We start from the raw sequence: 14,575 nt of genomic DNA, 5'->3' as shown, positions 1-14,575 counted from the left end.
CAACGCTCGAACTGCGTATGAAAACTGTATGTGTGCTTGTTTGTGCGCGAGAGCACTAACCCTGCAGGGAACATGTGTAAGTATGCTGCATGATGATGCCCTGATAATGTGCCGGCTGCTGGTCTTCGCTCTCTCGATCCATACATGTTCTGAGGTTTCTATGGATACGGCCTGAGCAATTACTACGGTTAGAAAAAAAAAGAAAAGCTTAAAGAAAAATGGCGAGTACAAAAAGATAATGACAGGATATGAAAGGAGGCGAGTTGTTCGATAGCGATTATTTTCAAACACTAAACCCATTTTGTTTGTAAAGTTAAGAGCTGGAATTGCATCTGATTCAAAATGAATGCCTGAACTAGAAAACAAAGTGAAAATGGGTCACTAAATTGAAAAAAAGTACCAAACTTACACACCATGCAAAGCTGAAGTAGTTTCACGCTCACAAAATCTCACCAGCAAAAAGAAAAGAAAAAAGAAGTAAATAATGTAAATGTAAACTATTAAAGGGGTCATATAATGCCATTTTTGTACAATCTAATATGATTCTTTAGGGTTTAAATTAAAAGTTTGTAATATACTTTAATTAAAATTCTCATTAGTATTGTAAGAAAACACTAATTTTACCTGGTCAAAAACAGCTCTGTTTTCAGCACGCCATTTAAGTGCATGTGTCTTTAAATGATAATGAGCTTTGCTCACCCCGCCCCTCTGTTCTGTGTGCACACCGTAACACAATAACCATAACGCGTTGTTCATTATAAACATGGGATTATGAATTATATTGAGAACGTTGTACATAGAAAACATGCCGTAATGTACCCTTAGTGTAAACCTTAGACGCATTCATCTTGAAGCGTGTAAGCGATTTGCAAAGATTAATATAAATATTAATATAAAGGTTAATAAAACGTTACACTCACGTCTTCTGGAGGTTCAGCAGGAACACGTTTGTACCGATCCTTTTTTCAGGAGCAGCTTCTTAGCAAAACCAGCTTTATACTGACCCTCGTTTGTAAAGCAGTCTGGTGTGTGAAATGATTCGCGCAAACATGAAAGCATGGACGTTGATCGTGGGGAATATCCCGCATCAATGCTTTGGGCATATTCCCTTCAAAAACAAAACTCAGCCACTGCGTCTTCAGTGGTTCGGATTTAGGAACATCAAAATGATGCGGTGTTCCTTATTACACCCAAGAACAGAGCACCACAATCACAGACGCCATTCTGCTCCAGCATATCAACAATGCACTATGATGACAGACAGCTCGCTCACGAGCGAGGGCGGGTCTGATTTGAAACGCTGCTGTCAATCATACAATCGTGGGAGGGGCGTCGATTTTGTGACGGCTTGATTTGAGAGAGGGGAAAACATAAGAAGATTTAAAAATTTTATAATTTTATGATGGTTGTGTACAGACACTGCCAACACACATTTCAGTACAATCAACTTGTAAAAGTGCATGTACCATTATATGACCCCTTTAAAATAAAAAATTAAAATGACCCTATCACACATCAGTGTGGGCAACAGTTTTTATAGCAATGAAGTAAAGTGACAAAGCATCATGGATAACTCTGCCCCCGTGTCATTGCCACTACGTCGACCACCACAGAAAACAAATGGTCAATGTTTCGATCCAACAAGGTGAGTTCACCAATTCCCACATGTAGTTTATCCATACTCCCTACTTAAGCATTACTGATTACTGAGAAGCAGGTGTTTGTTTTCTGCCAAGATTTGCCATTCCTGCCTGCAGGGTAGAGAGGGAAAAAGACATCAGGGGAGTGAGAGAATGTTTCATAAAGGTAATAATTACCTTACCTAGCGCACATCACTCACAAACAGCATCCATTATGCAAACAGATCCCACACAGGGACCTGAACTCAAGAGTCAGCACATGGCCAGAATGCTAAACAGCCCAATTCACAGCTATGTCAGAAAAGCCTTCGAAGTCAACATGAAATAGCATTTGCAGTCCATTCCTTTAGCATGTTACTTCAATAATGTGACGCATTTCCAAATTTGACTGGATAAACCAATAAATGTTTTTATGTATTTGTATGTACGAGTGTGTGCATGTAATGCATGTATGTGTATATACAAATCTTTTTTTAACATGTTACTTGACAGATTTGGTCAGATCTCTCGAACAGACAGAATTAAAAGCCCAGAAAACTGAAGCAATTTCTTACACCCAATTACATGCACTTTTGAATTATGAAGGGAAGCAAGATCTTGCAACTTCCACGACTCCATAGATTATACATTGCATAGCATTATATACAGCAGCAACAAATTAATCTAGAAACTGTTCTCTGTTGTTCTTCAGAAAAATGCACCAGATGTCAGATGCAGAATCCCAGAGCACGCACCTGTGTTCACACTCGCAGAGCATATTCAAGCCTGACATTTACACAGACTTAATAAAATTAGATTTTTAAATGCTGAAACTCAGTGGTCTTGTGTTGACATTAATCTTCTGTGTTAACTATCAGCGAGATTTCAGAAAGGCTGCATTAATTACAGCAATAGCCTTAAACAATGCCTACAGCTATTTGGCCATTGATTAACATTATCCAGGAGCCCATGCGACCTACGTGACATCAGCTGCGCAAGAAAGACGTTTCAGATGTGGAAGTTAATTAAATTTCTATGAAAGATAAGACAACATTTTTTTTCCCTTCTCTGGATTAATTTGCACTGCATAATGAGACTAAGAGTAAATAAAGTAAATAGAGTCAATTTTGATTTTCTATAGACACAGCTACAAGTCCAGTGATGAGACAACAGTGAATAGATCAACTGATCACACTTTTTTTTTTGCTGAAGCAAAATTATTAATTTTAAGGGAGAAATGTTTGACACAATGTTTATACCACATTCATGAATTTCATTCAATCTTCTGGTCAATATTTGTGTATTTCCAATTGTTAACAAGTGTTTGTTTTGTCTATGGGAAAATTTGTCTATTCAACTCAAATAGTAGGGCCCTATGATTTCAGGATTGAGGAAAGCGTGGACAGAATCAAGGAATCCAATCCATAAAAATGGAATTCACAGTATAATGTGGAATGTCACGAAATCTGGCAAATAAAAAGTGGGAATGCACACTTAAATCGCAATATTAACCAGTGTCTGTGAATATTCAAATGCAAAAAGGATACTATGTACTTCAGAAGTCTACATGTTTTGCATGTCTCTGTGTGAATGAGTGGCACGGTTTCATCAAGCACACACATACTGAAACACGTGTGACGCTTGTGGTGTTTTCAGCATCTGCGGTCTCACTATAGGTAGACACTTCCCAGGGCTGAATCTCCAGAGTAAAAAAATATATATATATATTTTTTTTTTAAGTTAGTCAGGATTAGTCCATTAAAACGTGATTCAGAAATATAAAAAAAAAAAAAAAAAAAAAAAGGATTTTGGAAAAATATTAAAAAAAACTACTTAGAAAAAATAAAGCAGAATTTTAGGTCGGGGGGGGGGGGGGGTCGTTTTATCATTTCAGTTAACTAGACATGGATTTTGATCACTAAAATTGAATTTAACCATAAGAATCCAGTTAAATTTAAATGGAAAAAAGGAAACCAGACAAAATAAACCTGAAAAAGAATAAAACTTTTACAGGGCCCAAAAAAATATTGACAGAGAAGTTAATGATGAAACCAAAAGGACAAAACACTCTTTATTAAACCAACCTTTATTTGAGCCTCCAGCTTCTAATAGAACCACTGAACATCCCTCACACACAACCTCTCTCAATCTTAAGTATTAGCTCACTCGCACACTCAGACTTCCTTCGGTACCCAAAACGAACCATTCTAGATGGACAGCATCTTGCTTAACATACAAGGTTAAGCAATTTGTCTACTGTGTGACCCCGCATGAACCAGCTGATTAAAATTCCACCCGCTTCTTTTGCTGTCCCTTGCAATTTCTCTCTTTCTGCAAGTCCCTAAAGTTATCCTACCTAGATGTTTTTTTCAAACCCCCCCTTCTTCTCCTATCTCTACCCTAGACAACATACAATCCCAGTGACGTCGTCACTATAGCAAATTGTACGTTCAGTATCTGGGCCATCGTTGAGTGACATCGCCCTTTTTCTGTCCTATTCGCACAAACGCATGGGCAAACGCCCTTATCAACAATACCTTATCTGTGGCCCTTCCTGTGCCCTCTCACAGGACTACTGCTGACAAGACAAATGTCCTCCAAATGTCTCTGCTCCTCGACAGACAGTGATAACCAAACGTGTGTTTTTGAAACCATAATGGGGTAAAGGATTAAGACCAGTCCTGACCTGGGCCAGACGTTCAGCTCCGATAACAAAATCCACCCCTGGCTGATTAGTGCCCCGTCATGCCATAGAACAGGGTGTGCTGAAGGACAGTCCTCCACGCTCACTATCTCTGACACTGGCGAGAACAAGACGTATAGTGAACGACTTTTTATTTTATAGTCCAAGGGAATGAACAAGGACACATGTGAGAGTCACTAGCACTGCCATTGTTTTTGTGTGTGCGTGTGCCATTGTTTCCTGCAGAATCTATAGTGCCAGAAAAAGTAATTATATCCATCCCGAGTTGTGAGCTTGCAGTCTAAATTGAATGTGATGAGATAAAAAGGACAGTTCACTGCGCAATAATGCCAGGACAATACAATAGATGCGTTTTCTTCACTGGCTCCCCTAAAAAAACAAAAAAAAAACATAGTGCGACTAGTGTAGTACTGTACATTTCACAAAGTAATGACTCAACTCTTTTAATGAATCGTGCAAACTTCTGACTCACTGAATCCCACAAGTTATCTAACTGACAAACCGTCTTTTTCAGGACATGCTAAAAAAGTAAAGGTGAAAATGAGTCAAAAATGTGTTCTTTTAATTCTAAAAATGCCAACAATTTGCATTTCGAAGTAGTGTAGTGTAGTAGTAGTAATAACCCTCATGTTGTTCCAAACTAGTATGCCTTTCTTTCTTTTGTGGAAAATAAAAGAAGATATTTTAAGAAACGTCTCGCTGGTTTTTTTTGTTTTGTTTTTTCAGTACAATGGAAGTCCATGGTCAACTTCCATTAACATATCTTATTTTGTGTTCTACAAAAGAGAGAAATTCATACACATTTGGAAAGACATGTGGGAGGGTAAATGATGAAAGAATTTAGATTTTTAGGTTAACTATACCTTTAAGGTCTGTAATAATTATAATTAGCTTTAGATAAAAAGTATTTGGTATATTTAGATATTGTAGCTAGGTAAACGAGTGTGCATTTCTAGAAGAGCTTATGTAGTAACAATGCATTAAGCAGGCCATGTGCACATCTAGGTCACGTCCTACTGTATATATCATTAATGTGTGTGTGTGTGTGTGTGTGTGTGTGTGTGTGTCATGTTCTCACCTACCTGCTGTTTATCATTAATGGACTACATGTTTGTGCTTGTATATAAGTAGGGCTGGGTACCGAGTTCGATACTTTTTAGGTACCGACCGAATTGCCTCGATACTATCGAGTATTGAAAAATGACTTATTTTTCGGTACCAGATTTCGATACCTAAGGGGTTAACTCGTCAATGTCAGTGCTCAAACAAATACATATGAAATGCACAACGACACGCCTAATTAAAGTCGCTCACGCACATACACGCAAACTCTACACACACGAGACGCGCGGAACTCTCTGCGCACATTCTCATATGAGACGCGAGCACACACACACACACACACAATACCCTAAAGATGTGGAAAAGTCGATCAAAAGTGTGGCTACATTTTTCCTGGCTCGATGCCAACAGCGCGCGATGCAGTATTTGCGGTAAAATAATTGCTGCAAAGACAGGTGTTGTGCCGAATTTCGACCCCCGCCAAATTATTACCCCCCTCGTTGAAGTCAGCACCTGATTGCCTAATCCTAACCCCTCCCCTAATCTTAACCCCTCCCCCACAACTAATCCTAAACCTACCAATGCTAGCGGGGGTAATAATTTGGCGGGGGTCGAAATTCGGCACAACACCTGTACCGCGACAGATATGATGAAGCCCTTGACAGTGCACGGAGTAAACATAAGAGCAGAAAGTTGCTCCGTCTTTGACTGGTAAATTAAGAGATACCTTGTTGATCACTCTGACAGTGCTTATATTGCAATTTACTGAATGTACACTGCCGTTCAAAAATGTGTTGGTCAGAATTTTTTTTCAGTAAGGATGCATTAAAGTGATCAAAAATGACCTTAAAACATGTGTAATGTTACAAAAGATTTCTGTTTAAAATAAATGCTGTTCTTTTGAAATTTATATTCATCAAAGAATCATGAAAAAATGTATGTTTCCAAAAACTGTTTTCATATTTCTGAAGGATCATGTGACACTGAAGTAATGATTTTGAAAATGCAGCTTTGACAACACAGGAAAAAATTACATTTTGAAATATATTCAAATAAGATTTTAAATTGTAATACTATTCCACAATATTACAAGTTTTACTGTATTTTTTTTTTTTTTTACAAATTCAGCTTTGGTGAGTATGAGCTCTTTATAAAAAAATATTTTGTTCCTTATGTATATGTAGGCCTAAGGAATATTTTGTTCCTTTGTGCTTTTTTTTTGTTCCTTTGTGCACTGGCTAAGGAGCATGAGTCAAACTGAAAAAATAAAACCAAAGTTTTTCTGAGGTAATGTGTTATGTAATCTTGTTAAAATGGATTTAAAAAAAAATTGGTATCGAAAAAAGTATCGTTCAGGAACCGGTATCGAAATCAAGGTATCGGTATCGGTATTGGTATCGAAATTTTTTGAACGATACCCAGCCCTATATATAAGTATCTATTTCTATCTAACTCTTGTTGCTGCACATAAACTGTACACACTTTCAAACTCAAACACTGTATTGAACAATTAGCACATAAAAATGAATACTTTTATTCAACAAGGAAGCATTAAATGTAACAAAAGGGGAAAGTAATGTTACAAAATAAACTCAGCAAAAAAAGAAACATCCCTTTTTCGGGTCCTGCTACAGGACTGCAGATGTGGCCAGAGCAATAAACTGCAATGTCCGTAATGTAAGACGCCTAAGACAGTGCTAGAGGGAGACAGGAAGGACAGCGAATCATCCTTGCAGTGCCAAACCACATGTAACCATATGTCCCTCCATTATTCCTTTTCTGTTCATCAGATGTCTCGTTTAGTCTTTCCAAAATGTTGCAGGTCACTTTGACTCATTTAAAACATCACAGATTTACTGCAACTTAACACCAACTTTTCAGGATGACAATTTAAAATGCTTTCACTGTCTGTCACCATGTCTCACACACTGCACATTATGACTGCTGAGCTGTGATTTGTCATGTAGGGTCAATTTGACCCTACGAGCTATGCTGGATCTTCAATGGTAACTGCACAGAGGTTGTCTGATGTGAACCACAAATCCCAAAAAAAAGTATGAAGTTCAAGTGCAGAATCTCACCTCATTTCCATACATCATTAGGTGGTGTGTGGTGATGAGCGCTTTGAAGACCACAACCCAGCTGCTGTTGGTGGTTCTCTCAAACAGTGTGTCGGCCAGCTGGGGAACGTTCACATTCATCTCATTGGTGCAGTGGATCAAGTCTGAAAACACACATGACGCACACGTTAGAGCAACAAACATCACTGATTCACATCTCGAATGGTTCTAAGACCCTGCACAAGATGTTTCAATAAACACAGCACATAGCAGGGCCTTCACATTGCGTGAAACATATGAATGTATCTGCAGCGGGTGCTAATGGAAGCAGATCTCAGCGGACTCTCATAATATCTCTCAGTATTCTACACAGAGGGTTAGACGGGCTTCTAACCAGTCGTTCTGTTATGCAACTCACAGACAAGCAGAGAAGATCCAGTCGCATCTTTAAATATGCAGGAGCACCCCAGTTTTGCTTTGCGTACTCGCATACGAAAGCAGCATCTTTTGAACGCCATCAGATGCTCGAAAACTCGTTTCTGTTCTGTCCTGTTTGCATAATGAAGACATTCCTCCTTCAACCCAGCGTTCTTTTTAGTTCTTCAAAGGCAAAACTCTTTTCTCCCTTCCCTTGAGAGAAACATTCGTTTCACACACAGAGCAGGTAATGAGGGAGACGACTCCTCCGTATCTGTCGGATTTTGGCCCTGTGGGGCTGTCTGTTGTTCTAATAGGGAGTTCTAGTAGTAAGTAGTGCAGCTCCCAATTGGAGTCTGATGATGAATCACAAGGATCTGGTAAAAGAGACGGCACACTAGTATGTGCTATACATCTACAAAACACACTTACAGAATGCCAGCAAGGCACAAATGGCCTATAAATTGAGGATGTAATGCACTACAGAGTGGAAGCTAGAGTGCGTGTTGATAAGCCTCAGCCATGTTTTGTATACATAGTGGGTCATTATAATGAATGCCATAATTGTTATAATTCTGTAAAGAAATGCAATTTAATGTTTACCTCAGTTGGCATCAACAGCAGTTATTTGTTGAGATGATTATTATGTCCGTTAAATAAATAGAAATTAAATAAATAGCAGCACTAAGTTCATGGGTTTGTTTCCCAGGAAATGCATGTAAAATGCATACCTTGGTAAATTGGTGTATATACTAATATAGCAATACATACGAATTTGAGATTTTGCTCATTTGGTAATATTGTATTTAAAGAAAGGCAATAAACAGATTATTGTACAGACAATAAAAATATATATAAAGAATTAATGTGTTAAATAATGCTTTAGTCTTTCCTTCCTGTTACAATAGCCCAATAGCCTTTTTATAGTGTAAAGAGATAGTTCACCCAAAAATGAAAATGTTGTCATCATTTACTCCCCCTCATGTTGTTCCAACCCTATGTTGAACACAATAGATGACATTTTTCAGAAATGTTGGTAATCAAACATTTCCATAGAAGGAAAAAAAAATACTAGTCAATGGCAAATGGCTATGGTCAACTGTCTGGCTACCAACATTCTTTAAACTATCTTCCTTTGTGTTCAACAGAAGAAAGAAACATGAGGGTGAGTAAATGATGACACAATTTTCATTTTTGGGTGAACTATCCCTTTAATAGTCACATTAGGCAGGATCGTGAAATTTAAGACCTCTTAAAATGATAACTAAGACTGTAAATTTATTTTTAATAATATAAGATATAAGATTTAGATATAAGACTTTCAATGGCCTTAAAATTTTTCAAACTGAGTTTAATACATTTTGAAACTTTTTGAGGAGCTGCAGGGACCCTGTAACAGTATCTGCCAAATGCATACATGTATTAACAGCATAGTTTGGGTTGTGCTGACTTTCTTTTCTTTTGTGGAACAGATAGATAAGATATTTTGAAGAATGTATGGAACAGTTGAAATAACTGTCGAAAAAACTTTGGACCCTATACTGACTTTTACTGAATAATAAAAATAAAATAAAAACACTGAGGCATTTTTCAAAATATCGTCTATTGTGTTTCTCAAAAGACAGGTTTGGAATAAAAGGAGGGCAAGCAAATGACAGAATTTTTATTCTTGGGTGAACTATGCCTTTAACTGAGAGAGATTTTCTTTCATACATTTAAAACGACTAATAAATGAAATATTTTGGAAATTTGGAATTGAATTGAGAGTTTTGAATAGGAATCAAATCTAGAGATCTGGGTAGTTGCTAGGTGGTTACTAGGTTATTCTAGGTGGGTGTTTACTGGCCCAAATGCAAATGATATTTTGATCTCTATAAAACGCTCAGGGTCCCTCTTTAGTCATGTCTGTGGTATCACCCACCAGGGAGAAAAACCTGATCACTTAGAAAAGTAATAGCACACAGAGGCACGCTTTGAGGTATCACTCATACCCGTACCACAAACGAGTTACGTGCCAACGTTTAGCACTTAGGCTGAGCAACAGTAATTGTATTGCAAGCAGCATTAATAAATCTGTGCGATCCTGAAGATTCAAGTCAACTCCACTGAGCTATTCAGCATCTCTTCCCAAGATGAATGCATATTCACGTACTGTGACTACTATTAAAAACACACTGCAGCCTGTTGGGGGATGAGTTACGAGATTGCTGCCTATTCAACAGTGTTTTTCCCCATTTCTCTCTCTCGCTCTCTTTCCAGTACTGAACTGCACCATGGCTTTTGTTTCAGAGCTCGGTCTCCTTTATTCTGTCTTACTTGTTTTCTATGATGGTCAGATTGGCTCCTTTGGCAGGAGGGGGAGGAAAAAGAACGAGAGTGAAAAACTTCTGAAGTGAGGATATGTGCTGATTTAAACAGATAAAACAGGGCACATTTGGTGGCATTGATCAAAAATTTCATTGTCTTAAATGGAGAAAGACTAAGAGAGGCACAAATAACAGTTAATGCGAGCAAGAAACTCCCCACTCCGACCAATTGAAGCACTGGGAATGTATGTGGTTGTATGGCTGATTACACCCTGGATCAGAGCTTTCAGACATTGCATATCAGAGCTGTTTTCTTGCAATGTTGTAATAATACTTTAAATCCATGTATCAAATGTATTTTCACTAAACCAAAAAAGCAGGTTGCCTAAATAAGCACAAGCTATTAAACAGGCATTCCCCAGTCCAGTTAGAGATAGTTTTTTGGTCAGGTTACCATCCACATATTTTTGTCTCAGTTCCCTTCAGAGATACATTCATATAATTATTTAATTCTTATCATTTCCCTCAGCATTCGACTGTAAAGGTTGTAGAGGTTGTTAAACGTTTTACTGCCTTGTGCCATGTTTTCACACAAAACAAAACTAATGTTCCCCCTGCGTGAGACTGTTGCTGGTTTTGCTTAATGCGGGACAGTATAAATCCCGTAATGAAACAGTAATACAAACCATCAGGGATTTTTATCAAGGTTTATCGTTAAACCGGTAACCATTTCATCCCTACTTCAATTCCGATCAAATTAAATTGTGATGCAAAGCAATGTAATGAATTATAACACATATTGTATTATACAACGTGTATCGCATCATGAGGTAATTAGCGATAGCACATGATACTAGTCTCCAATTATCTCCTTTACAATGCTTCTGAGTGTCACACACTAAGTTCACAAAAGTAGATTCCCAGAGTGACAGAGAACAGGCAGCGTTTCACACCGCAGCCTTTAAATAGAGTTTCTGACAGTGTTTCACTAAAACATACAATCACACTTCCATGTTATCCCTTACAAACACACACACACCTGCATGGTTCCATGCTGAGATGTGTGCACCAGAGCATGAAATGATGTGCAGTGGCGAGAATCGAATCCGAGAAAGGCGGTGAAAGGAAGCTGTGGCCCAATGATGTCACTGCAATGCAGCAAATGAAGAGTCTTTGAGCGATGAGGTCACACACTTTCAGTCTGCCTGTGTCAAAGTCTTATTGTTAGCCTGAAAGACAACGAAACCCTTTGGAAACGTTCCTACCGGGCTGAGCCTGCCACCAGTCAGAGTTGACAGAGGCTCAAAAAATCCTTGAGTTTCAAACGCACGCGTCGCTGCCATAATTGGCCAGTGGAGACTGGTTTGGAATTAAAACCAGCTCTATGCAAGAGTGAAAAATGAACAAAATTACAAATTAAAGCACTTTTGATTCAAAGCATGATTTTTCTCGGCTTACAAATTAATCTGGATTGAGCCTTGATGAGGCACAGGAAGTTTGGCAGGAAGCCTCTCGTGTGTGTGTGTGTGTGTGTGTGTGTGTGTGTGTGTGTGTCTGTGTCTGTGTCTGTGTCTGTGTGTGTGTACAAGAAAGTAAATTGACCAGGTGGCCTGACAGTCTGTCCAGCTGTCAGCCAGAAGACCGTAGCTGGTGCTCACCTCTGAACCACCACAGCTGCCATGCAAATTACTTGATCCAAGTGTACTAATCACTGACTCCAGGTCAGTTCTCCATGGCCCTCTGCTTCTGAAATAATGCACTAGAGGTGGAGTGGGAATTGACATTTCAAAGTATTGCAATATGTTATTGCACAATATTCTCAGACAAAACCAGATCCCCAAACCAGTCTCATTCACTAAGCATGCATGCACACTAATTTGTGCATGAAATCTGCGTACAAACGTTTTCACGAACAAATCATGATTCACCAAAAACCTTCGTACTAAAAATGTATTCTAAATTTACAAAAATATTTAGGAACAACTAAAACCACACGTATGCAAAAAACACTTTCTATGTGCAGCCTTATGTTTAAAAGTTATATTTCATCTTAAAGTTGGTATCAGTGATTTCAGGCCCAAGAATATTTTTATCACATTCATCTAATCTTTCCTAACGATCCGCTAGCTGCCCGCCCCATAAGCATGCTGTCAAAAAACTGCGTCTCTGTAGGCAGCCTAGGCTCTGAGATCTGCACACAAAAACAAATGGTTTCACCAACCACTCAAAACTAAAACAAATAGTGTTCCAACCAATCACCGACAGGGGGAGGGTGTTGTGAGGTTTTGAGCCAGCTTTTTCTTCAGCTCTGACTTCGCGTGCAGCCGTGCACGAGCACAAAACCTCACAACACCCTCCCCCTGTCGGTGATTGGTTGGAACACTATTTGTTTTGGTTTTGAGTGTTTGGCTAAACCATTTGTTTTTGTGTGCAGATCTCAGAGCCTAGGCTGCCTACAGAGACGCGTTTTTTTGATGGCATGCTTATGGGGCGGGCAGCTAGCGGATCGTTAGGAAAGATTAGATGAATGTGATAAAATATTTTTGGGCCTGAAATCACTGATACCACTTTTAACATGACTATTAATTATATTTTATAATTTTAATATAAACTTTTATCATAAATTGTATAAATAATAAGATTTAATTTCATCTAAAATAGGGATGTAAACGGTTAATCGATTATCGATTAATTGTCGACAAGAATTTACTCGATTAAATAAAATTATTGTCGGTTAATTGAACATTGCGAACGTGCACGAGATTCTCTCGGGCGGCGAGAGACCCGACACAAACTTGAGGCGGTAAAAAAGAAACCAAACATGAGGCGGTCAAAACGGAGGGGAATGTGGGAGCATTTCAGAAACAGAGCTGCCAGCCCTCACGCATCACACCACACATCCATTATCTCATGCACAGAAAAATCGCGAAGCTAGACAGAGGCGGGGTGCGTTTCCCGAAAGCATCGTTGGCCAACTATGGTCGCAAGTTCATCGCAATGTCCACTGAACTCTATTGGTAACGACGGAACTTGCGACCATAGTTGGCCAACGATGCTTTCGGGAAACGCACCCCAGGTTAGCTATGATATATAAAAACTCAGCTCTCAGATTCTGTCAATTTTATTACGAAATTCAAACAATAAATACCGTTTTGGCGCTTGTAAATGTTATGTGACAGATCCCTAGCGCACGTGAACCGATCATCTCAAACGTTACTAGCTAATAGTAAAAAAAAAAACACGAACACTGTTGAAAGATACAGTACAACTTACCGAAATGTATATTTCTCATACATAATATCGATCAATCAGTGTTTTTCATCAGCGTGAATAGGTCAATAACATAGCTGGAGAACAATTCTCACATTTACCTCAGGAAAGCCATTTAATGAACATAATAGGCTATAGCACGTAGTTGGCAAGAAAAGAAATAGCTATAGAAAGTATTTTGCTAAATATGTGTTCTATATTACATATTTATTATATTTTTACTTGTATCATTAAATAAAGTTATTATAATAAAAAACGCATCATATTTAATTATTTTTAACCTTAAATAATAGCCTACTACCAGCTGTTAGGGCTTTCTGTATGTTTACAGCATTAGGTGAGTTGTTGTTTTTTTTCTTGAGAAAAATTAATGTCTATCTTGTGTAGCCTACCTAATATTTATCCAAATGAGTCAATATTAAATAAAATCACAATACCGGTAATTGAATTGAAATAATAAAAAAGCGTAGCTTACCAGAAATTGTACCATGTAAACATTGTAACATGTTGTCGCTAAACCTAATAAAATTCAGTTTAGTTACTAAAATGTTAGTGACAATCACAATACACTTATTGTGATGCAATTTTTTTTTTTACAATTATTTTTACATTTTTTTATGTATTTTAATTTTCTGTGCATAATTTATTTTGTTAAACTACACAAATTCCATTATCTGTACCGTATCCCAACTGTTACAATAAAACATCAGTTGAGCAATATAACATGCATTTTTATTCAGTATATAAGCAATATTTTGCTTTTTATGTTAAAGACACTATTGATACCGTGAGAAATTTACATTCTCAGGAAAATAGCCGCTTATCAATTAATCGTTAATCGATCGATAAGGTCAATCAACTAATGATTAATGAATTAATCGATAATTTGCATCCCTAATCTAAAATATATTTCATCACATACAGTGCAAGAGTAAGAAAAGCTGCATTATAGCTTCAGCTTCAAGGTTTCTTTGAATAATGCAGGTTTACATGGATGACACTTGGCATTGCTCGAGGATCTGGCGAGAGCAGTTTGCAGAGAGCATGTTTAGCAACGAAAGCTGTGAAGTAAAAGTTCTGCGGAAAGCCCTTATATGGAGATGGTTTGGGCGTGTTTTATGCAAACCACTAACCCTG

General features: G+C 38.0%; 1 protein-coding gene across 4 annotated transcripts in view; it reads right to left on the bottom strand.

Annotated features, from left to right (window-relative positions):
* Positions 1-14,575, bottom strand: part of LOC308706603 (phosphatidylinositol-binding clathrin assembly protein-like) — a 54,753-nt gene that overhangs the window by 31,044 nt on the left and 9,134 nt on the right. For all 4 annotated transcript variants that reach the window (XM_081392357.1, XM_081392359.1, XM_081392358.1 and 1 more), the window contains exon 2: positions 7,467-7,609. In XM_081392357.1, the coding sequence (XP_081248483.1) occupies positions 7,467-7,609 (143 nt within the window). The remainder of the gene's footprint in view (positions 1-7,466; positions 7,610-14,575) is intronic.

Source organism: Scardinius erythrophthalmus, assembly GCF_964197995.2.
Source record: "Scardinius erythrophthalmus genome assembly, chromosome: 2".
NCBI lineage: Eukaryota > Metazoa > Chordata > Actinopteri > Cypriniformes > Leuciscidae > Scardinius > Scardinius erythrophthalmus.
Note: the sequence above shows the minus strand (reverse complement) of the source record. Positions and strands in the feature narration are given on the sequence as shown.